This window comes from Lemur catta, chromosome 25 (genome assembly GCF_020740605.2).
Source record: "Lemur catta isolate mLemCat1 chromosome 25, mLemCat1.pri, whole genome shotgun sequence".
NCBI classification, from domain to species: Eukaryota; Metazoa; Chordata; class Mammalia; order Primates; family Lemuridae; genus Lemur; species Lemur catta.
In genome coordinates, this window is record NC_059152.1 from 10,641,192 (window position 1) to 10,666,148 (window position 24,957).

General features: G+C 36.1%; 1 protein-coding gene across 5 annotated transcripts in view; it reads left to right on the top strand.

The window, feature by feature from the left end:
• RYR2 (ryanodine receptor 2) overlaps positions 1-24,957 on the top strand; it is a 596,087-nt gene that overhangs the window by 472,167 nt on the left and 98,963 nt on the right. For all 5 annotated transcript variants that reach the window (XM_045537281.1, XM_045537279.1, XM_045537276.1 and 2 more), the window contains 7 exons: positions 3,837-3,886; positions 14,289-14,349; positions 14,856-15,094; positions 16,560-16,641; positions 21,118-21,248; positions 22,765-23,085; positions 24,387-24,627. In XM_045537281.1, coding sequence (XP_045393237.1) covers positions 3,837-3,886; positions 14,289-14,349; positions 14,856-15,094; positions 16,560-16,641; positions 21,118-21,248; positions 22,765-23,085; positions 24,387-24,627 — 1,125 coding nt within the window. The remainder of the gene's footprint in view (positions 1-3,836; positions 3,887-14,288; positions 14,350-14,855; positions 15,095-16,559; positions 16,642-21,117; positions 21,249-22,764; positions 23,086-24,386; positions 24,628-24,957) is intronic.

Genomic DNA, 24,957 nt, shown 5'->3' on the forward strand with positions numbered 1-24,957 from the left:
TTTGAGTAGCAATAGTCGTGCGGGTCTAAGTTAACTTATATTGAAAACTGATATTTCCATAAGCTGTTTAGGTGCTTCCTGCCACTAGAAATTATGTATTAAGCATTGACTGTGTCTAAAGTCAGTACTATCGTGTCTGGACCCTACCTTGCAGTAGCTAAGGACATGAATATGAATATAGCCCTAAGAGAAGGAAGCCAAGCAGTGCTGTGGGGTTCAAAGTAAAATCAGACCACATTAGGTGGATATAGAGGGGCTAGAGATTTATGGAAGTTATGCCATTCCAAGTTGATCTTCAAGAATTTGTAGGTCAGAGATTAAAAAAAGGGGGAATATTTTCTAAATATAAATAACCACATAAATAAAGTATAGAAGCTAGTAATTTAGGGGATGTATGGATTATATATTGTAATGGATATTAACTGCCAGAATAAGGAATTATCTTTATTCTTTTAAAAATTTTAAAAGCTATTTATTTTTTTATTTTTACTTAATTCATTAGCATTAAGAAGCCACTGAAGCTTTTTAAGTAAGAGAATGATCAGAATTGCCCTTTGGGAGGGGCAGTCTGGCAGCAGAGGTAGTATTGATAAGATCAGGGGAGCTGGGAGGCCCCCGGCAGGTGTGCTGAACCCGCAGCGGCAACCCAGGCTGTTGCGACCGATGTGCCACCTTAGACAGGTGGCGCTGCCCACGGTTCGTTCAGCTGCTATTTCTGAGCGCTGACGATGTGTATAGCGTGCTTTGCAAGGTCTGAGGACAAACATAGACGTACAGAAACACAGTCCCTAGCTTGAATGAACTGAGAAGTACACAGCCAATTTGACACATACATAGGGAGCTAACTCTGCAAGAAGTTGTGATGTCAGTGGAGACATTAGAGAGTGTTGGGGATAGTTCTAGAAGGGATGTGAATGTAGGAGCCGGATGTGGGAAACACGGAAGAGAGAAAGTCCACGTGACTTGGTGATGACAGGTAGAAGGTGTCCAACATGGTGCTGAAATTTCAACTCTAGGCAGTTAGAACATCATTGGTGACACTAACAATGCAGCAGATTTCGGAAAGAGAGCTATTTTCTAGAAGATGAAGTTAATTTGGGCCAGGTAGTTACTGAAGTGTAAGTACTGGCAGGTCATTAAGCTGGACAAATCCAGCGACAGTTGGAAATATGAGCATCTGGGGCTGACGGAGAAAACAGAGCAAGAAATAACGTATTTGGGGGTGATCTGTACACATGGAATGCTCAAAGCTCTGACGAGAGATGCAGCTGAAGGAGAGTGGAGAGAGAAGCAAAACCTTTTGAATACTGATGTTTGGAGAATTATTACATTTGGAGGGTTTTCCAAAGTGGGTCTTTGAAGAACAGAGACAATGATTAATTAGAAAGGGAAAAAATATTGCTATAAAACAAAATCTAAGGGATGTAAGAGTTTCAAAGATCTAAGTAGTCAACAATGCCAAATACTGTAAAGAGCTGTCCAGGAAATCGACTGAAAACAAAGAGGTTATTAGATTCACTGATTAGGGGCATTGGTGAACTCCATCAGTACAGGGCAATGAATAAATGCTGAAAAGGGAGATGCATTATAAATGCAGAAGAACGTTGGTAGTGACAGGAAGCAGAGAAAGGAGACAATAGCATCGTGCAAAATATTTTTTAGAGAAAGTATAGGCCAAAGTTTATAATAATCAAACCTTATATTTTATATGGGAGCTATGCTCTGAAAGTGGATTGTGCAGGAGAGGAAAGAGATACAATTCATCTTTTTGCAGGACGTACTCTTCTGTAATATATTTCTCTCGGGTGGAACACATGGTTAGGAAGCAGTGGAGATAGTAAAGAAGTCATTTTCTCTGTCAGATTCTCAGGCACTAAACATAAATTGATGGAATGGGATACAGAGCTGTTCTGTTTCCCATCCTAGGTCTGGATTCAGTGGGTTCAGAAATTATCCTAGCATTACAAATTCATCATCATCAAGAATACCTCAGAATGTTTCACCCTGGATACTGGAGAGGAATAGGTTAAAGAGATCACTTAAAATAGACTGGGGTACAGGGATCCAAATTGTATGTCATTCTGAACATAATCCCTGTCTTTTGAAAAAGACAGACCCTTGTTGCGGTAGCATGCCCAGCTGTCAACCCTAAAACTCAGTAGATGAGGCCACCTGGAATAAATTGTTCATGTTTTATTGTCTTTTTAAAATATATATATATATATATAAATAAAAAAATATATGTATATGTCTAATCATACATCTAACAGCTATTTGAAGAGATCATTCCTTTCAAATCTTTTCACTCTGGTAAGATATTTTCCCAAACCTCAGATTCACTCAGACATTTGTGGATGAGCATTTTCTTGGAAAAGCTGCAAAATGTCCTATGTAATTAATTGCCATCCATAAATTAATCCACATTGTTCCAGAAGTGAGGTATGATGGCCCAAACTTACTATGTAAGAGATCAGCCTCACAAACGTGACACTGTCTGTCCACTTTCCTTCTGTCCTTCCACAGATCATTCGTCTTCATTTATTCCATAGCTAGGGTGTATCTGAGCCCTGCTGGTGATGGGAGAGCTTTGCAAGAGAGCATAGGCAGTGAGGGTGTGGCGTTCTTGTTACTGGGAAAGTCAAGCTGAGTGTGGGTGTTGCTATATGCAAAAGGGTCTTTAAGGTTATATTTTGGCAAGCGGTGGGCATGCAGAACCTGTGCTCTCTGCGAGCTCAGAAGAGTGTGGGGAGATGTCAAAATTGCCCTAGATGTAATCTAGGAGGTTAAGTACAATGGCAGCAATGTGCAAATGGCTGGGAGAAGACCTCTTCCAGCTTGGGTTGGGAGTGGTACAGGAGTGCTGGATGTCAGAAAGCGTTCTTGGAGTAAACATATCCTGAGCTGGGTCCTGAGGGATGGCTGGAAGGGAGGAAGGGTAGTTCTGAACAAAGGGACCTTGCCAGGAATCAACCTGACTGAGGCTTGGTGGAAAGACAGGACAATAGCAGGGATCTCCCAGGTTCTGGGGCCAATCTGAGAGTTAGTGGGTCACAGGGCTGCCATGCTGAATGCTGAATGCAGGCAACCATTGTTTGGAATCTCCTATTGCCAATTGCCATGAAGGACACAAAGACCCAGGAGCTTGCTCTAGATGAGTTAAGAAATATGCTCAATTTATCATTAGCATTAAGAGTCTTATAAGTTATCACATCTGTAATGTTGTCCTCTGAGTGATTATCAGTTGCTCAAATTCCATTCCTACTTCCCTGTGTTTAAATTGATTGGATGTTTGGTTTCTATTTAAGGGATGTGATCAAGGTTGGGGAAGAAAGAAATTTCAAATAATAAAACATACTAAAACTTAAAGGTACATTTTATGCCCAGAGCACCATACTTCTATTGTTAAATAATGTCCATGACTTTTCAAAAAAACCTAGAATTTCAGTGGTACATTTGGGCAAATAAAATTAATTTTTTTCCTTGTGGTTTTTCAGTAGTTATGTTCTTATGGGGTTCATGTAGATTGCTTTTATATTAATTAGCTTTGCTTTCAAATTTTTTTCGTTTTAGTTTCTTTACTTATAATACGTGCTTTTTTAACCATATTTGTTAAAGATATGCACTCAAAGACTCTTTCTTTAATACCTTTACTCCACATTCTGCTCAGAGAATTGATTCTTTCTGCGTGACATCATGTTGCTTTTTTCCTGCTCATATATCAGCTGTTTTTTTTCTTTTTTCTTCTCCTTTTTTTTTTATTTTTTTAATTTTCTCCCTGTCTTTTCTACCTTCCCTTCCCCCTTCCCTTTTCTCTTTTGTTTTTCTTTTGTCTTCAGCCTATTCTGCAAACTTGGAGTTCTTGTCAGGCATAGGATTTCACTATTTGGTAAGGAGACCCTTGAAAAAATTCCAGCATGGCCATCACTTGGTTTTCTTTGCCATTTTTGCACTGTGTTGTGTGCTGCTATGTCGCATGAATGCATGTCTGCATGGCTCCATGCATGGTTGTCATAGGCCAAGGTAAGGTCCTCAAGGTTGTTTATATATAGCACTGTCTATGGTGAAATTGGGGACTGTGTCTTTTTCATGCTAGTCCAAAGGATAACTGAAAATGAAACGATTGTATTATTAAAGAGCAAATGAATGAAAATGGCAAGTTCTGCCATATTTTATTTCAGGGCTAAAGCAAAACCAGGCCCTTGGATTTGTGTTTTGGTTATCTGTGATAGATTCAATAATGAGCTGTTATAAATCAAAATTTTAAACTGCATTTATGTTTTTTGTTTTTTGTTTTTTTTTTAATGCTCTTGACTACAGATTTGCATGTCTACTGCATTCCAAACTTGGGAGCTTCATAGTCAAGACACTGACGCCAAGGAGCTTCGGAGCTTCACTTGGCAGAAGTGGCTGGCTTTTCTAGCACCACTCACCCCAGAGTCAGTTTCTGTTTGTTTCTGAGAATTCACATAGCTGAAGTCCATGTTCCTGAGCACCTGCTTCCGGACAGCCATGCAGGGTGGGCACTCACTTTCCACACACTTTCCCTGCTGTGGGGCATTAGGACTCCATAGCAGCTGGTAGAATTTGTGTTTTGCACTTTCCTGCATCTGATTTTGTAAACTGCCAAAGCAAATTTGAGCCCTTTGCTGTATTTGAGACAGTGTTGGGGTAATTTTAGTAATAAAACATTTAGTGCATTGGTATAGATGTTAGAGTTCAATTCCATTTCCAGGAAAAACTGAAGATTAAAAAAAAAAGTTCAGTCATTTCTACACAGCCACAGTAAATAAACTGAGACATAAGTTTCTGGATGTAATTAGTTAATTCTGTGTTTGGTTTCTAGTATTATTATATCTAATATTTGGCACTCTTAAATTTAGTAACTAAAACTTATATTTCCTGTAAATTACCTGAGTTTTTATATTAATGTTTTAGTTATTTACAGTCAGTGGGGCAATTATCTTCAGAATAATTTCCAGTTGTCTGACTTTTGTTTAACTTTTCTTCAACAGAGAAAAATTTTTATGAAAATTATTCAGACAGGATTTTTATGTACTCTTTAATCTTCTCAATAACAGTGGATACAAATATTCTCCATTTATCTTCAGAGAGTAATATCTCTGAATATATATAGCACTGATGGGGGACTGACTTCTCAGCTGCAGTTTTTGCATTCTTATTAATGAGCATAATATTTCTAACGTCCTACTTAATGTATATTCTTGTTTTCCTGTATTACTATAATTTCCTTTTAAAAAATGTTTGAATTATTTCGTGTATACGGTGAAGTACACAAATCTTAAAAACAACTTGATGCAATTTTATATACATATATATGCAGTTAATCATTGCTCAGGTCAAGATAAATATGTCCCACATCCTAGAAACTTCCCTTGTGCCGTTTTCCAAATTACAACCATCTCCAAAGGAACCACATATAGACTTTGAGTCCATGAATTAATTTCGCCTGTTCTTGAACTTCCATTTTTCCTTTTGAATATATCATTTAAGTTTGGTAATTGAAGATAAATGTGTAATATAGTTTGTTGTACCTATTGGAGAAGAAGAACTAGACTTTAACATTCATTCCATCTCTCTGTGATCCTAGTATTTGACTTAGGCATTGTGTTTTATATCTCTCAGCCTTTAAATACTTTTATTTTTAATGAGAATTGGAGACCTACTATGTGTTTTTACCTCTCAAAAGCAGATTTTTGCATATTCTTTATATTGTTAAAAGTGTCCGTTGTTATTCCTTCAGTTTGCTTTGGCATTTGCCTGTTAAAATATAAACTTCAAGAGCCTTTATTAATCAAGCATACTCTAATATAGACTTGCCAAATTATTAGAAGCTTTAAATTTTAAGCATTTTAAGTTTATACATTAGGGTTAGAGCCTGGCTTTAGACACTAATATGATGTCCTAGAGAGAATAGTGGGCTTTGAATCAGAAAATCTAGATGTAAGTCCTATTTTTGTATCTTAACCAGCTGAATAATTTGGACAATGGACTTAAATTCTCTGAACCTGTATTTTTTTTTTTTCATTTTTAAAGTAAGGTAAAATAACTACTAATCATAGAGATCCATTGTGTATTAAATCTAATGTTAAATAATGGTGCAGTTCTATGTAAACTATAACCATATGCCTTTCACATGTGTAAGGTATTCCAAGTCTTACTAGGTTTATTAGATTTTATTTATTTAAATCTTACTTAGATAAATAAAATTACAAACTAAACTTGAGGACTTAGCTTTTTAAAATACATGCACAGTGAAACCTTTATATTATTTGCTTTTTGATTTCTTAATTATGCCATTGTGGATTTTCCCAAAGAGAGAGGCCTAGTAGCATATATGCAGTGGTTGTTCATATAGTCTTATTCATCTCTTATTTTTTCCTTTCCCTCTACCTTTATATTATTAATACATCATTTTCCTACATTCAGCCAGGAAATAAACTGATTATCAAAATGTATTTCCTGTATTGTTTTGGTTTTAAAATTTTTTCATGGCCGAATCCAAGTGAAGACGATTGATAGTTGAGGTTAACAAAGAAGTGCTTGAATTTAGTTATAATGAGCAAAGGTAAAGATGTAGAAAGGTATACATTAGCCTTAAATATATCCGGAATTGGAGATACAAGGGGAACATTAAAGTAAAGAGACAAAATACTTGTCCTGCTGGTGATAATTGTGGTGAGCAGGGTTTGATGGGTAATGGAATGTTTATTCACTGTTGGCTGCCAAATTGTAGTTATATCTCCAAACCTCACCTGTAGTTGAAAGATTTTTCTGACATATGAAATGAGGATTCCCAAAGGTTGGACTTCTGTATTTGTATGTCTCTGCTGTCTACTTGAGGATGTTTCCTCTCCATGGAAGAACACTGTCCAAGAATTGAGAGCAATGGTGTTTTTATTACCACCTCTATTCTTTCTGAGGCATTTAAATGATTCCATTTTATATATTTTTTTAAAAAGGTGAGGTTTTTTAAAGGCAAGGGGGCAAGCTGTATTCCCTACGGGATTCTGGTGCATCAATTGGAATTCTTTATGGTGAAGGGGAGAAAGAAAGTAGTATCTTGTATAAATACAGGCTTCCCTGCTGGAACTCTGAAATGCTTGCTAGTGATTGTAAGCTGGTGCATACACGTGTTTTGGAAATCCGGTTAGGACATAAATAGGACCTCGGCAGGTTGACAAGTGATAAGCATCACAGTTTGCCATTTTCAAGGCCCAGTGTTGACTAAAGAAATACTGTTTCTATTCCTACCATTTTTCCTCTCACTCTTGCTACCTGGAAATTCTGATTACTAATTTCAAGGCTGATAGAGGATACCTAAGCCCTCCTATTGCCATCTATTTGAACCTTCCAGTCATTTTTAGAGGAAACAGAGTCTTACAACTAAGACCCCAACAGTGATAGTGACGATGCTACAAGCATGTACATAGCAGGTCTCCTTAAGGACTTTGTTTTTATGTGCGAAAAAAATCTAATCTCATAGTGACGTTCACTTTGTGCATTCATTCTGTGGACATTGTGTGTTGGGTATGTGTGAGGCATTCTCTCAGGAAGTGAGGATAGAAAAATGAAGATTTCTCCCTCCACTGCTGCACTGAGACCAATCTGTAGACGTCCTTCACCTGCACTCCACTCCTAGCGCACGCTGGCCATCCTCTCCGAATCCCCTCTTGCCTCTCCATACCGTGCTCTGCAACAATCATATCGTATGGTCACTAACAATCGCCTCTCTCGCCACACCCCTGCATATTCAGTGGCTTTCTGTTTCTATAGAATAGAGATCGTTTCTTAACCTCGCCGTGGTAGTGCTTCCCACTCTATTCCCTGTGCACCACTCTGTCTCATTTTCCAGCATGTTCTCTCGTGCTCGCTGTGCTTCTTCAGCTTCACTGGCCGCCTCTCTGCTTCTTGAATGTGTTGTGTTTCTTTCTGCTCAGGGCCTTTGCACATGCTGGGATTACTGCCTGAGGTTGGATTCCCATATGTAACGCTCATCTCCTCAATCCTTCACACCACAATAAACTGTCCAGCCTTTAGACTTCAATCCAGATATTACCTTTTCAGAAAAATCTTCCCTGGACCCCCAGTTATATTCCCCCCTTCTCCCGTTACAATATTCTCTAGCTCTGTGTCCCCTTCTCTCATATCACTGATGGCATGCGTACTGGGTTAACACCTTTCCCTCACAGAAAAGTCTCAGCTCTGTGAGGACTTACTGTATCCTCAGTGCCTAGAAGAAAGTCTGGCATGTAGTAGATATTTTATAAATATCTGATGAATGAATGAATGAATCAACCAGGTCCTGCCTTCAAGGAGCCTACAGCCTAGGCTGGGTGTTTCATGCCTTGGGAGGCTGAGGTGGGTGGATTGGTTAAAGCCAGGAGTTCACCAGCCTGGGCAACATAGCCAGACCCTGTCTCTATAAAAAATTTAAAAATTAGCAGGGCATGGTGGTGCACAGTTGTAGTCCTAGATACTAGGGCGGCTGAGGCAGGAGGATTGCTTGAGCCCAGGTGTTTGAGTTTGTAGTGAGCCGGGATCATGCCACTGCCCTCCAGTCTGAGCCACAGAGTGAGAGCCTGTCTCAAAAAAGAAAACAAAAAAAGCCTACAGTCTAATAGAGAAGACAGATAAGTATGTAGACACTTATGACAATGAGACTAAGTGCTACGAATTTTGAAGTTTTCTTGCATTCATCAAGAACCCAAGCTTGCTTTTTTTTTTTTGGTGCTTTGATTATTAAGAAAAATGTAGTATCTAATCAGCCTACAATCTATGAGAGTCACTTTTTTTATTCCTTAAGAGGTCCATGACAACACTTACACTGAAAAGGAGATAACACATAATTAATGACCCTTCAGATAACAAGATCATTAAACTCAACCAGCAGTGATCCTTTCAGGATCTATTCTGGGAACTGTTGGAAAAGACTGGCTCAAAATATTTATCATTTTTAGCATAGGCTTCTTCTGCTTTCCAGTTTTCCGGTGAATTTTTAACATTGTAGTGAGATGCTGAATCCTCCAGACGCCCCTCAGAGTTACTGGAGAATTTCTGAATCAATGTCCAAGGGATTTCGAGGGCTACCTGCAGCAAAGCCAGCCTTTTGTAATATAATATGAGCACAGTGCTCCAGCATTTCTTCTATTTGACCTAGCACTCAACATCGACCATCATTAATATGACTTCAATGTTAGCTAGAGGAGTATTGAACAAATATTATCGTGGGTTTAAAATGAAGCAGTAGCTGTTGTTGAAATATTTATTTTTTTTTCCAGGTAAGTATGCCTAATTTATACTAGTGCATAAATTTTAATGTTATGTTTAGAAGAGTTTTAACGGTAAATAGTAAGTAAAGTAATAGAGTGAAAAATTTCATCAACTGCTATCTCTCCCTGATCAATAAATTAGTGGATTATGTTGATACTTCTAATAGCTCCCCCACAAAAGACATTCATGTGTTTAAAATGATGACTGCTGCCCTGCATCAGGGAGATACTACGAAACTAATATGTTTGTGATAGCTCTATCAAGGTTCAGATTGTGCTTGCATTTGCTTGGTAGGGCGGATAAAAATGAAAGGACAATCATTTAAAGTGTTCAGAATCTCTGAGGATAGATCAGATCTGCGAATTGAATGGTTCAGTCATGCACAATCTGTTACTGTTTGCTGATCTTTTTTCTCTATAACTGAAGGATCATTAAGGTATTTCATTTTAAAAGTCTGTAGTTCTATGACAGTATGCATGGAAAAGACAAGAGTTTCCTAGGTTTAACTTGCTTATGTATACCATAAAAATCTATTTTTGATAGATAAATTCATAAATATTGGAATCAGATACCTATAATTAAAGTAATATCAGAAGATAATATTAGAACAATACAGATAATTCTTTCAGTTGAACATAGCATTATGGGAGAATTTTCTGACTTGGAGACAAATGGATAGAATATGTAGTTAATGCTAAGTGTGTTCTCAGTTTAACTGAAACATCTCACCAATTTAAGGAACGAGTAATTTCACTCTTCAATATCACAGACTTCTAAAAGTAATAAAGTCATTGACACTCTTTGGTTTCTCTCTGTTCCCTCATAATTATGAGAGAAATTTTTATGCTCTAATGTAATGTTGTTTAACATTCTTAATAAGGATTCTGCGAAGATTAATAATTTCTTCCAAGGAGAAAATAGGCAACATCATTTCAAGAGCCATGCTAAAAAATAAAGTAGAGAAGAAGAAAAATTGGGATGAATGCTGTTGCTGTCTCCAGAGGACAGTCAACATTCTGAGAACCCTCAATCTGTCAGATTACAAGACAGAAGTGGTACCTGATATGTCAGATTGGAGATAGCATTGAGAATTTCTGAGTTATAGAACCCTCATATTAAAAACTGCAAAACAACTTGGATTAAAGTCCAAAAAATTTATTTATATTTATATTACATATTTAACTTTGTTATTTTTATTATTTAGAGAATTGCATTATGGGAGTCGCTATAATGTTTTTTAAAACTCTGTTGTCCATTGTTATTAGAATCAAATGCAAGCTGTGATTTTATTTTTTATTTATTTAATTTCAGAATATTACAGGGGTACAAACGCTTTGGTTACACAAATTGCTTTTGTGCCATTTGAGTCAAAGTTATAAATGTGCCCATCACCCAGATAGTGTGCAAACACCCAAGAGTCCATCAATACATGAGTAGATTAATAAAATGTGGTATGTGTATACCATGGAGTACTACTCAGCCATAAAGAAATGGTGAACAATATCTCCAGTATTAACCTGGATGGAACTGGAGACCCCATGCTTCTAAGTGAAGTATCACAAAAATGAAAAAACAAGCACCACACACATACTCACCATTAAATTGGAACCAATCGATCAGCGATTATGTGCAAGCTGTGATTTTAACTATGTACCCTTTAGGCTTACACAGCACATGCACTGATACAAACACACAATCTTAAGGACCAACAGGCAATCTGGAATTGTTACTCTGGGTGTTCAGAGTCGATGAAAGGTGTGTTTGAGGACAAGGAAAAGTAGCCGGGACCTCGAAATAGTGTGAGTTGTACGTAAAGTATCAAACTTTCTTTTTTCATACCACTCAGAGCAATTAAGCAATTACATAAATGTAAGTACATGAAAATCCCATCACCACTTGAAAGCTTCATTATCCTAGCACAGTTTACTGGCCCTTCCTGTTCTTCCTAATAGCATAATTGACGTTTCCGGTGATCGGGTAATCTGGATGGCCTTAAGAAGGGCAATGTTCATGTCACCGCATGCTCTGTCTCTTCAAGAATAACCGTTATTTTAGGCCTCCTACACGTGCATTTGTTGGGTCTGCAAATTAAAGTGTTGAAGACTCAGTGCATATTGTTTTCTGCATTTCTTTGGGTCCCTTTCCCACCAGTTTTTACACTGAGGTGTTTCCATTAAAAGTTGTATCGCATGTAATATGCGGTATACCGAAATGTAGAGTCATCGAGTTTACACTTTGTTACTTTAGCACTCACAGAGATCTCATATTCCCAGTACATATTTTCATTCAACCCACAGAACCTGTCTGGCCACTGATGCTATACCCTACTCTTCTTACATCGCACTGCCTTTCTGCAAATATTTAATCAAGTGCCTGCTGTGTATCATACACTGTTTCAGGGGAAGAGAACAAAGCTAACAAAAATCCCAGCCTCTTGAGCTTACAGGAATGGGAAGTTTAAAATACGCCCGGTCACCCTACGGCAAAGGGCAGCGGTAAACTCAGTGAGCACACTGATCATCTGTACTAAGAGACAGCTCAGAAGAGAAAGGGACAGAAACAGAACTGTGTGTTTTAGGAAGAGAGTGAGGGAGCAGCTTCTCTGATTCGGCACTGAATAGCAGTTGCGTAGGACTCATACACATTGCATTGCACCTCCACTTCTTCATGGGCCTTTTCTTTCTTCTTTTCTGTGCTGTATGTTCCTTCTTCCTTGTCTTTTATACCTCCAAACGTGGGAGGTCCCAGCACTTTTTTTCTTCTTTACTTATGCTGGCTAATTCCATTCAGACCCATGATTTTAGAAGTTATCTATATGTCTATGATGCCCAAATGTATAGCTCCAGCTCCAATCCCGTCCCTGCACTGCAGAATTTTATATTAATTGCCTGTTGCAAATCTCTACCTGAATCACTAATAGGCCCATCACCCCTAACGTGCAAAGCTGTTTGCCTCCCTTCCCTCCTTCCACACCCAGCTTCTCCTTTTGCTGTCTTCGTACCATTAAATGGTACCACCGTTCACCCATTTCTCAGGTGAAAAACTTTAGTGTTTTCCTTGGCTCCTTTCCCCCTCACCTCACATTCAATCCATAAGCAAATCCTTAAAATACATCCTTAATTTCTTCCCCACTCATGTCCCAAGCTGAATTCATCATCATCAGTCAACTGATTAGCTCCTGCAATAGCTTCCTAATTAACATGCCCTCTTGCTGTTCCAGAGTTGTTCATGTTGTGAATGAATTCTTATCACATACTGCTCAAAACCTACATGAATGTCTTCCTGTTGCACTTAAAGAATCCATGTGCTTTGCTCTGGTTGCCGGACTCTAGAACCTGTACTCTGCTCACCTCTCCACTTCACACGATCCTTCTTTCCCCTTAATCTGACCCCCTTAGTGGTCAGATTGGCTTTCTTGCTTGGAGCCTCTGAGAGCCTCAAAACCTTTGCATGTGATATCCCCTATGCCTGGACTCTCTTCTCAGATAGATGCATGGTTTGTTCCTTCATGTTTTTAGAACCTCTACTCAGATGCCACCCTGGAGCGAAACCCATGACCACTCGCCCTGTTATTCTATCCAACTGCTGTAATCCTTGTTCCCTGCTATTGAGATACATTTCTTTATTGTGATTTGACATTATATGTCAATTTTTTTTTTGCTAAATGCCTCATTATCTATATCCCTTATTAAAATGCAAATGCCATTATGAATTTATTTTATTGATTACTGAAAGTTTGAGAGTGCTTGGTATTTAATATGTATTTGTTGAGTGAGTGAATAATTAAATGAATAATACTTCTAAGAGCTACCATAGAAGCCCTCATTCTGTCAATGAATGAGGAAGTGACAAACTCTGCCTTTCTGCTCATTTTGTCTTCATTATTAGGAGAAATTCTGAGATTCACAGCACAAGATAAATGGAATTGAGTTCTTAAAGAACTCAGTCTGAGTAACAACTTATTTTTTTTCTATTTTATATCATATTACAAAACTGGCTTACTCATGTTCTAAGACAATTATTAATTTCCTTGTATACTGAAGTCATTTATTTTAGGATATGTTTTTATGTAAAGAATGTAACATTTTTAAAAACTTACATTCTAATAGGAGTTGACAACCTGAGGACTCAGGAGATGACAGGGTGTGTGTGTGTGTGTGTGTGTTCGTGTGTGTATGTGTAAAATGAAAGTATAGAATGAGGAACTGATAATGTCGAACTATATTGTAAGTGGTCAATTTATTTTGTTACTTTGGATTCATCGTTTTATTTACTTGCTTTTCTATAACCCTATCTCAAAGGAAATTATATATGGTGCTTTTATCACTCATATTTCTGTACTTCCTGATAAAATACGCCAATCAAAATGACTGAATTTCATATTACTTCTAAGAAGAGTTACTCCCATTTCAAATATCTCATAACAGTATTATTTAACTTCTTCAGCCTCTAATTTTTTTTTTTTTTTTTTTTACATTATGGTTTGGTGCTGCTTTTTTTGTTTTTGCCAAAGACAAACAGTATTCAGGCAAATTAATTTATGTTAATGTAGTTGAATGAAATATGAGAGCAGAGACACTTGGAGTAATTAAAATGGAATTAAAATATTTAGACTTTTAGCCCACCTCATTTCATGAAAGATATGAGCTGACTTAAAAAGTTTGCATGCCATATGATTTTAAAATAAAATGAGCTAGGATGGGGAGGGTAATATACTTGAAGAATTCAGTTAAAACCCTTTTAGTCTGGTGCAGTGCTTTTGAATGCTTCTTGAGCATGTCGGCTATTTGGTGAGACATGCTTTATTGCTTTTCTCCTTACATTTGCATAACCACTTTTAAGCAGAAAAACTGCATGATTTTAAACTTGATTATTAAAAAATATTTTAAATTAGTATTGAGTTGTGCCATTGACTAATTTTTGTAACACAAATATTAATAGAAAAGAACGTTGAGAAATTCTCGGGGCCATTTATATATGTTTTGTTTCCTCCTTAGGGAATGATGCAACATCAATTGTCAACTGTCTTCACATTTTGGGTCAGACTTTGGATGCAAGGTAAGTGGATACATTGTTATCTAAATAAATGACTATAACAATGACATACATATAAGAATGTTAAGAAGGACCCAGTGTTTGATTTTATTCTTTGGATTTATAAGAAAGACTTTTAGTGTAGGTGAAAAGAAAAACTCCTGTAAATTACTAATACAATGGCAGTTTATTTTTATGATCGTATATAGATTATTTAATTTCAGGTGGCTCAGAAGCTGTGTTTTGTTAGCTATAAAATAATTATCCTCAAAATTTGAGGCCACTAATGGAAAGCATAAAGCATTAACACAGCCTTTTGCTCCAAGGTCCTAGTTGTCTATGAAGGCATTTGGGGAAGGCGATTTACGGAACAACATTGCTGTAACTTCAGGTAGATTGAAAACAATTGAGAGTTGATTTAAAAATTTAGTTGACTAGGTGGTACTGCAGTGGAAGAGTGAACATAACGTAGGATCACTTTTTATTTTCTCCCGTCAGAAGGTATAAGTTGTTCCCTGTGTCCTTTCTAGGACAGTAATGAAGACTGGCCTGGAGAGTGTTAAAAGTGCACTCAGAGCTTTTCTGGACAATGCCGCGGAGGATCTGGAGAAGACCATGGAAAATCTTAAGCAAGGCCAGTTCACCCACACCCGGAACCAACCCAAAGGGGTGACTCAGATCATCAATTACACTACCGTGGCCCTGTTGCCGATGCTGTCGTCATTATTTGAACATATTGGCCAGCATCAGTTCGGAGAAGACCTAATCTGTATGTAAAGTGATGACTTAGAGTGTCTTTATTGAAATACACAGTAGTACAATCTGAAATTATAAAGGCCACATCCCGGTTATTCCAATGCTGCTTATACACTAAAATGCTTTATTTTGCCAAACATTGTAGGTTGACATTTGATTGATAGAAACCATTCTTATAGAAATTAATCTCTGAACCACGTGGACTCACAGAGAGGACCAGGAAGGTACTGGTCTTGGTTATGGACAATAACTTCTACATTGTTGCAAGTCCAGGTTCCAAATTTTACTATTTCTACATTGCCTCTTTTCATGTAAACTTTCTAATGCAGTTGGACCGTATGGCATACAACAGTAAATGTTTTCAGATTATTTTTGGGTCGATGCAGATTGTTTCCACAAACTAATATGAAGACTACTGAGGCAAAGTCCATGTCTAAATAATTGATGTATTTGGTGGCTCAAATATCTTTTGTTTAGATGCTCCAGTCGATTTTCATGGGGGATTTAATCAGCTGGTTTTGGCTGGAATTCTGTAGTTATTAAAAATATCTACAGAATGTACAAGATTGAATGGAAAAAATAACCTGAGCTGTCTTAATTCCCCACTGTCCTGATATAAGCATGAGACAAGATACAAATGGACCTTAGTTGAGCAGACCCATCCACGTAGACTCTTACTTTGTAGTTTCCCCAGGTAATAAGCAGCTCTGTGCAAAAACCGCTGAGTTACTCTGTGGATGCCACAACTTCCACTTGCAAAACCTCTATTTTAACCAATGGGAGCATGGCTCGTAGCACAGTATGCATGTGGAAACCAGCTTGAGGACAAGGGTTATTTTTTCCATTCATGCTATGGTATACCCACCGGCAAATGGTAGCAGAGCTGGAATTAGAAATTCAAGGTTCTTAGATTTTTTGCCTTTTAAACATGTCATTTTGGAGACTAGATCATCTGTAAGACTTTATTTGATTTTCTGTCTTCAAAAACCACCAGAGTGACTTGACTTAGGCCTTGAATGTCAGATCATTTGAGAAATAACTAACAGATGGCATCTTCCACTATGCTCATTATCATTCATTTGAGTCATGATAAAAGATACAGTCCTTATTTATCTTTGGAACAGGACTCAAAATATACCTCTATTCCCTCTTCCCCAGATATTCTTATGCTAAATCTTATTCTTGAAGAAATTCTTTGAGTTCTTATACCTAGAGAAAAATTAGAAATAAATTGTTTCTGAGAATGTTCTAAATAATTGCGGCACATTCTTTTCAGTTCCTTAAAGAAAAGAATTTTGAGAAAAAGATTTTATGTTTCTTTTTACAAATCTGTCCTCATTTTGCTTTTGAAGCTAAATGTTATTAGAATGCCTTTAATATGGAATTTTGTTTTTAGCCTAAACTGTCTCAGGACAATGTGTAAATAAGTGGTTTGTTTTTTTTTTTTTTTCCAAGTAAGAGTCTCTTTTTTTCCTTAGTGGAAGATGTCCAGGTGTCTTGTTATAGAATTCTGACCAGCTTATATGCTTTGGGAACCAGCAAGAGTATTTATGTGGAGAGGTAAGATTTTTAAAGTTTAACTTTGTATTAATAGCTGTTTCAAGTCCTGTAATTATTTATATCAAGAATATTTTATAACTTTTTTCCTTAGTTATAAACTGAGCCACATGACCTGTTAAACTCCTCAGAAGTAATTAGACAATTTTTAAGCTAAATAAGAATTGATGTAATACAGAACAGTGGAATTATGCAAAAAAGCCAAACATAATGGTATAAGACATACTTAATGAGTCTTATAAAAGTATCTGCGGGTACAGTTTCTCACTATATATCAGAAATGCTAAGTGAGCATGGGTATAGGCAGTTATTAAAACCAGCTTTGTTTTTTCATGTTCTCCAGTTTCAGGAAGGGAGTGTTTAACAGTGTCAGGTGAAGTGGACAGGTAAAGTAAGAGAAGGCGTCCCCACTGAACTTAAAATAAGAGATCACTGGCAACCTCAGTAAGAAATTTCCGTGCCCTAGAGAAGAAAAACAGGACAGTTTTTTAAAAGGCTACAATCCTAAATAAATAAATAAATAAACGCAGGCTACAGTAAATAAAAAGACATTGATAGAAAATTTAATATTGAATAGATGTAATTTGTCCCCACACTAATGTGTAATTAATTACAGTTTCAAGCAGAAATTATCTTATTCAACTTGACAAAATAATTCAAAAGTCCATTTCCAAGAATAAATCCATGAGACTAGCCAATGAAATTTGGGGCGGTGGGGAGGAATGAAAGAGTAATGAAAGGGTACTTACTTGGCCTACCAAGTATTAAAACCTACAATGCTATAAAAATTAAAACAGAGTGACAATTGTACATAAAAATAGGAAATTAGATCAATGGAAAAACATAATTGGGTTAACTCTAAATATTTTTATATTTTTACCTGCATTTTAACTAAACACTATTTTCATCTGTTTTTTATGGCTTCAAAATATTTTATACCAAGGAAGCATTATAATGTATTTAATGTATTATAATGTATTTTTGACATGTTAGGGCATTTTTCTTAGTAACATAAATAATACTCGATCTATGCTCATAGGTTCCTATGTATATTTATACTTATTTTCTTTAGCCATATTCTCAGAATTTGCAATTCTAGGTTAAAGAGTATGTATATATTCAGGATTATGATACTCATTTCACTGTCCTTTCAGAAAATTGATTCAGTTTACATTCTCAAGTTTTACAAGTATGCTGATTTACTCATGGTTTTTTTTTTCTCATTTCTGGTTTTTTTTTTACTATTTGCAAATGTAATAGTTAAAAATAGGATAACATTTTTATTTGCAAATGCATTTTCCTAATTACTGGTTACTTGCTATTTTTTGTTTACTTTGCTATTTGTATTTCTTTAAGAATTGCCTTTTCTCATCTTTTGTCTATTTTTCTACCATATTAATATATTATACTGATGTGTAACACCTTTTTATTTATTAAAATGATTAACCTCTTGCCTGTTATTTCTCCTGTTTTTATGGGTTTCAGCATTTTTATACCTTTATAGTATTTATATAAAATACTATATCCAGATAGCATTTTATGACATGGGAATTTTGAATTTTCATATAATCACATTTTATGCAGTCAATTATTATATAAGCAAATCTATCAATTATTTTATGTACGTTCATTCTCTTTAGTTTTATAATTTTAAAAAGTTTATACTACATTCTTAGCAGGTAAAAATTCAAATATTTATTCTTCTTGGATTTTCATGCTTTCAGTTGTTTAGATTGAGCTGTTTAATTCTCTTGTTCATTAAGTCCATGTTTATTAAATGCCAGATGCTGGGATACAACAGTGAACAAGATAGTTCCCTACTCATAGATTATATATCTGGTAGGCAGAAACCAAAACAAAACAAATAAGCAAATTGATAAATATTATATTGGCAGGTTATAATTTGTCCTATATGTAATTACACAATATGGAAAATGCCATAGTCAGAAGTGTATCTTTTAGAACGTGACTTTTTACGCTCATAACTTTTTCTCATGCAACAGAAAACAGGCAAAAGATGTATCAGGTATAGGTAGGTTTGTGTCTAGTAGTTTTTGTTTTTTCATTGAAGCAAGCCTTGAGTCCTCAGCGAAGTGATGGCTGAGAAAAGAGGTGTGGGTAGAGGAAAGTAGAGAATGTCTGAAATGATCATCTCTGGGCTAAAAAGGGAATTTACTAGAAATATATCTCATTTCTGGTTTTCTTTGGTGTTACGTAGGATTCAAATTCAGTATTTTAATTCAACCACATGTAAAATGCCTATTTATTATTTCTTTTATCTATTGATTTAAAAATAAAACCTTCATTATATATTCACGGGATTACATTTCTAAAATTTCTATTCTCTTCTATTATTTGATATTTAATGATTAAATCAGCACCATATAGACTGAGTTGTCAGTATTTTATAGTATATTTTAATATCTGGTAGTTCAAACCCTCTTGTTCCTTCTTGCTGCTGCTGTTATTGCTATTCTTGCCCATGTATTTTTCTTGACAAAATTTGGGACCATTTTGTTAGATTCTTTTAAAAAAAATTCAAGGTTTTTGTTTTTGGAGGATTTTCTTTTTCCTTTTTTGCTATTAATTTTGTAATTATAAAGTGATTGGAGGAGAACATAAAAATAAAATTTCAAAGTAAGTAAAAAATATTTTGAAAAATTGAAAAAGTACACTGTACAGATAAGATGTATTTTAACACAAGTCATCCAAAAGAAAAATTGATATTTCCAGAATACCAACACAAATTTTCCAAATTAGTCTGAGAAATACTAATTGAATCAGAATTTTAAAGTGAATTATTAATGAAATGAAATGACTAGTCCAATCAGATATAAGAAAATAAATGAACAACTTGGGATCATAGATGACATGCTTTAGGCTATTAAATTTGCTTTTAAAATTTTTAATTGACAAATTATAACTGTGTATATTTATGGGGTACAGTGTGGTTTTATATATATATATATGAATGATGAAATCAAGCTAATTAAGATATTCATCAACTCACATGCTTATCATTTTTTGTTGTGAGAGTATTTAAAATTTACTCTCTTAGTAATTTTGAAATATATAGTACATTGTTATTAACTATACTAACCATGCTGTGCAGTAGATCTTTTGAACTTATTCATCGTGTCTAAATGAAACTGTATATTCTTTGACCAACATCTCCCCCGACTCCCTGGGCTCTGGTAACCACCATTCTACTCTCTCTCTCTCTGAGTATGACTTTTAAAAATTCTGCATGTAATTGGGATCATGCAGTATTTGTCTTTCTGTTAGGTTATTAAATTATTAAATAGATTATTTCTCATTTTAAAATACCATTGATCGATGTGCCAGAAAGTTTGCAATTCTGCTTCCCTGTGTTTAAGCAAGGCAGGCAAGGCACAGAAAGAGTGAGGAAGTCTCCTGCAGCCACCCCAGTGTTAGGATTAGGATTGGGAATCTGAGTAGAAGCCTCTGCTTTGTAATTCCTTGGTGTCCTAAATCACGTTTAATAGTGAAATGTTTTTCAGTGATTGAATTGAACTCTGTTTTACTCAGTGCCGTTCTATGAAGGTATGTTTCCCCCAGCTAACAAGATACCTAGGCATTTGTCATTAAAATATTAAAAAATAAGACATTGTTAATTAAGTGTTGAAATTCCAACTAACTTCTGAGGCAATTATGTGATGTTTTTTGATTAGATCAATTGTATTGACTTTTAAAATAAAATACATAAAATCTTTTAGGGAGTTTACAGTATGCTGAAATAACTCTTTTATTATTCTATATTTGATAAGCAACTTAATGTACCAAAAAAGCCTTGTATTAAGTAGATACTGAAGGGTGAGAGAGAATTTCTATCAGTGGCGAGGGGGCCTTGGGTCATAGCCTGTCCTGAATCAATCCCTCCCTTCCCTTGAAAATGATAAATCAGTTTTCAGTGTTACCAATTATTTTTAGCATTTAGTATATCTTAATAGTTCATAGCTACCCTGAAATTACTCTCATAGGGTAAATTTTCAGGAAATGTGTTAGTGTATTAGTCGTTCATTTTTTAGTTTTTCTCAATCCACTTAGTCACATAGCAAGAATTCTTCCTCAGTAGGTCATTCTATTAATAAAAAAAAGAAGAAGAAGAAAAGGAAGGAAGGAATGGAGGGAGGAAGGGGGGGAAGGGAAAAGCCAAAAAAAAAAAAAAGAGTCCAAATTTGTGGGGAAAGTGACAGGATTTTTCTTATTATTTTTATTTGTACTAATTTTAACTGCTTTTTTGCTAACAGATAATTTAGCTCTTTTTTCTTTTTTAAATGGCAGGGAATACCCTATTGAAATCATATCCTATATAGCAATGTAGAAATTGGATTTAGGGGTTAATTTTATTCGTAGCAATATTATTTTTCCTTTTTCAGATTAAACTTGCTAATTTTAACGTAAGTTCTTCAGTTACTCACTTGGAAGACATAAAATATCAGCATTTTTCACTTCCAGGCAGCGTTCTGCATTAGGAGAATGTCTGGCTGCCTTCGCCGGTGCCTTTCCTGTAGCGTTTTTGGAAACTCATCTCGACAAACATAATATCTACTCCATCTACAATACCAAGTCTTCACGCGAGAGAGCAGGTATCACAGAAGCATGTGCAGTGTTTGAGACACGAAGCTAAAACTTAGTGACATTTATTGTATTCATTGTTCCTAATGACATTCATCTGTAGTGATTTTTAATGAGCTGTTTCTGTTTATTATCTCCAGTGCTCTTTGTTCTTAACTGCTGTTATTTGGTGTAATTTTGGAATGCTGTATACTATTCCTCTTCTGAAGAAAATTCGTTGAATTTCTTCTATGTTAATGAGACTTAGACAAATTAACACTCTTGAGAATTAGGCAAAATGATCAGCAAATACAGAAAAGTAGGTCAATCTGATTTCTGATTCGATTGTCTCTTAAATTTTATCTGCAAGGGGTGTGGCATTCTTATTCAGTAGAATTACAGATTTGTATCCTTCCTTATTCCCTGTGTAGATGGAGGAGATATGAAACAAAGATGAATAAGACTTGCTGCTTTTCCTCAGGGAGTTTTTAGTTGCAGGAGAGGAAGAGAGATTGACAAACGTGTGATAGAATTCAGAATAAAGAACACTGGGGACACAAAAAAGCAGTTTAGCTGAGAACACTTGGAAAGACTTGACAAAGCTGATACAAGATGAGTATTAAAATTTAGGAAGACTGAAACTCCAGTGCATAAGGAGAAACTTCCAGCATTTTGACGTGGCTGGAGATAGCTTTTAGGAGAGAAAAGTGCCAATGATGTGACAAGAATAGAAAGCACTGTCTGGGGATGAGCACATTTGTAGCTCTGACTCAAGTGGTGCAAAGGCAATATATGCAACCTCAATGTTTGTACTCCCATAATATTTTGAAATAAAAAAAAGAAAGCAAGGAAGAGGGGAGGCAGGCTTTTTATGTCAGGTAAGAAGTAGAGGGACTGTACCAGCGGCCCAGAGAATTCTTTTAGCAGCTTTAAAAAGGAAAGAGACATGACAAGATTTGCATTTTAGAAATCAATCATGATAACAGTATGGAACATGAATGGCATGAGTCAGCAATTAGCAAATGATTGTGGTAAGGCAAGAGCAAGATGACTGAGCAGGGCCGGTTGGATGGAATACGCAGGGAAGTCGTTGTGAGAGCTCCTGTAAGTAGAGTCATCTCGTGTGTGACACAAGGGAACACGGTAGCCTAGACGTTCTCCGAGGTTTCTAGCCTGAATGACTGATTGGATACTGTTGACCCCACCTAGTTAATACATGGTAAAGAGATAGGTTGGAGAGGAAAGGAAGAGTTTAAATTTAGACCCGTTGTGTTTTTAGTTGCTTTTGAGTCATCTAGGATTAGACAGGAGCATTGTAAGGGAGTAGCGAGTAGTGTTAGGGCAGGAACTCAGGAAAAAGAGAGAAGTTTTGAAACAGCTGCCTTGAGAAAAGAGAGAAGGAGCCCTTTAGGGAAGACACGCCACGTCTTGCAGACTTTTGAATCCCAAAATGAAACGGTTGCCCGTGTCTATTAGAAACAGTGGAAATACACCATGCATGTCAGTTCTCTCGTGGAATATGGTCCCTGTGTATGTGTCCTTCTCCAGCTCTCAGTTTGCCAGCCAACGTGGAAGATGTTTGTCCAAATATACCATCTTTGGAGAAACTCATGGAGGAAATTGTGGAATTAGCAGAGTCCGGTATTCGCTACACTCAGATGCCGCACGTCATGGAAGTCATTCTGCCCATGCTTTGTAGCTACATGTCTCGCTGGTGGGAGCATGGACCTGAGAACAACCCAGAAAGGGCTGAAATGTGCTGTACAGCTCTGAACTCAGAGCACATGAACACACTTCTAGGAAACATACTGAAAATCATATATAATAATTTGGGAATTGACGAGGGAGCCTGGATGAAGCGGTTGGCAGGTAAGCACTGGAAAGAAAGGGACCCCTTTAATTGGTTTTATTTCCAAAAATACTTGAAGTACAGAAGACTGGAATTTTCCTATCATAGTTTTTATTCACAGTTTCTTTGTAAAAAATATACGTTTGATTATTTCTGTCATGCTGTTTTTTTTAAGAAATGTAGCTATAATCAGACATTGGGTATTTCCATATAGTCACTACTTAGGTAAACATTTTCCTGATTTGACAATCTCTGTAGGATTAATCAGTAAACACGGCAGTAGAAACCAATGATTCTGTAGACACAGACAAAAATAAAACTGAATTATTAAATGGCCTACTTTGAGCAGTCTGTCCTATGGGAAATGGCGAGGTGGGGTATAAATAAAAAAATGCAATCAAAAGTTAACAATTAAGTTTATTTATCATTACATTATTTAGATGGAAAAACTTGGAAGCAATCTAAGTGCCCAAGAGCTAGAGAATGGTTAAATAAGTTATGTACAGCCATATACCAGAATATTACGTTATCTTTAAACAGTAAGGTTTCAACAGTGTTTTATGCCTTGGAAATTGTTATAATATCATGAAAAGAAGAGTTTTTAAAACAATGAGTTCAGAATGACATATGTAAAACGTATACGTTTATGAATTTATCCACTGATGAAAATGCCAAAGAAATACACCAATGACTTACTAATGTGGATAGATGATTGCAACTGGATTTCAACTTTTCTCTTCTATTCATTTCTATGATGTATATGTGTTACTTTTAGAGGAGAAATTCATTTTAAAAATGGCCTAATCAAGGTCAGAAATATTATTAATGACTACAACTATTATTAAGTAAGAGAGCAGTGTTACACATACTCTAACTCTTCCATGGGCCAAGGACGATCCCCATAGTTAAGATGAGAAGACTCTATGTAATCTCGTAATGTAATGCAGAACGTGTCTCTGTGCTAACGCAAGGGCTAGGAGAACCTTCTCCATCTGGGGACTTGACTTCTTTCTGTGAAAATAATTGATTTCAAAAATTAATTAAGTCTTTTTTTTTTCTATTCTAAATTAGCTATCGATCTTTTTTTTAAAAACAAGGGAGCTCATTGAATTGAATTCAGCAATCATTTTTTTTTTTTTAACCGCAAATATGCAGTTAAATTCTGGACTAGAAAAGTGGCTGGGGCATGGGCCATAGCCTTAAGGAACCCATGTGCTGGGGGAGAGAGAAGCTTTGATCCTGCTACCATTGTAATCGCAATCTAGCCTCATTTTAATGAATATTTATACAGAGCAGAATACTAATGTCTGTCTTCAAACAGTGTTTTCCCAGCCCATTATCAATAAAGTCAAACCTCAGCTCTTGAAAACTCACTTCCTGCCATTAATGGAGAAACTCAAGAAAAAGGCAGCCATGGTGGTGTCTGAGGAAGACCACATGAAAGCCGAGGCCAGGGGGGATATGTCCGAGGCTGAACTTCTCATCCTAGATGAGTTCACCACGCTGGCCAGGGATCTCTATGCCTTCTACCCTCTCCTGATTAGATTTGTGGACTATAACAGGTATGATACTCAAAAGTAGTTTAGTAATTTCCCTAATTCCATCATAACCTTCCTGGGCTCATGTGATCCTACTGAATTGCTTCATTCACTGTTTGTCCCTGAGCTTATTCATGGTTATGACATAATTAAATGTTTATAGGTAAGTCTGTTTATACTGAGCATCTTCAAATTGAAGTTGGAAGCCGCATTCTGAAGCAGTCTGTCTTTTGCGTGTAAAAATTTACAGTTTGACAGTTTTGATGTTTAAGTTTTATTAAATGTTGCAACATTTGCTGAAGCCATTGTGAGCTCTGTCATCAGCAAAGTTAAATTTGGGATGGTGATTTTTAT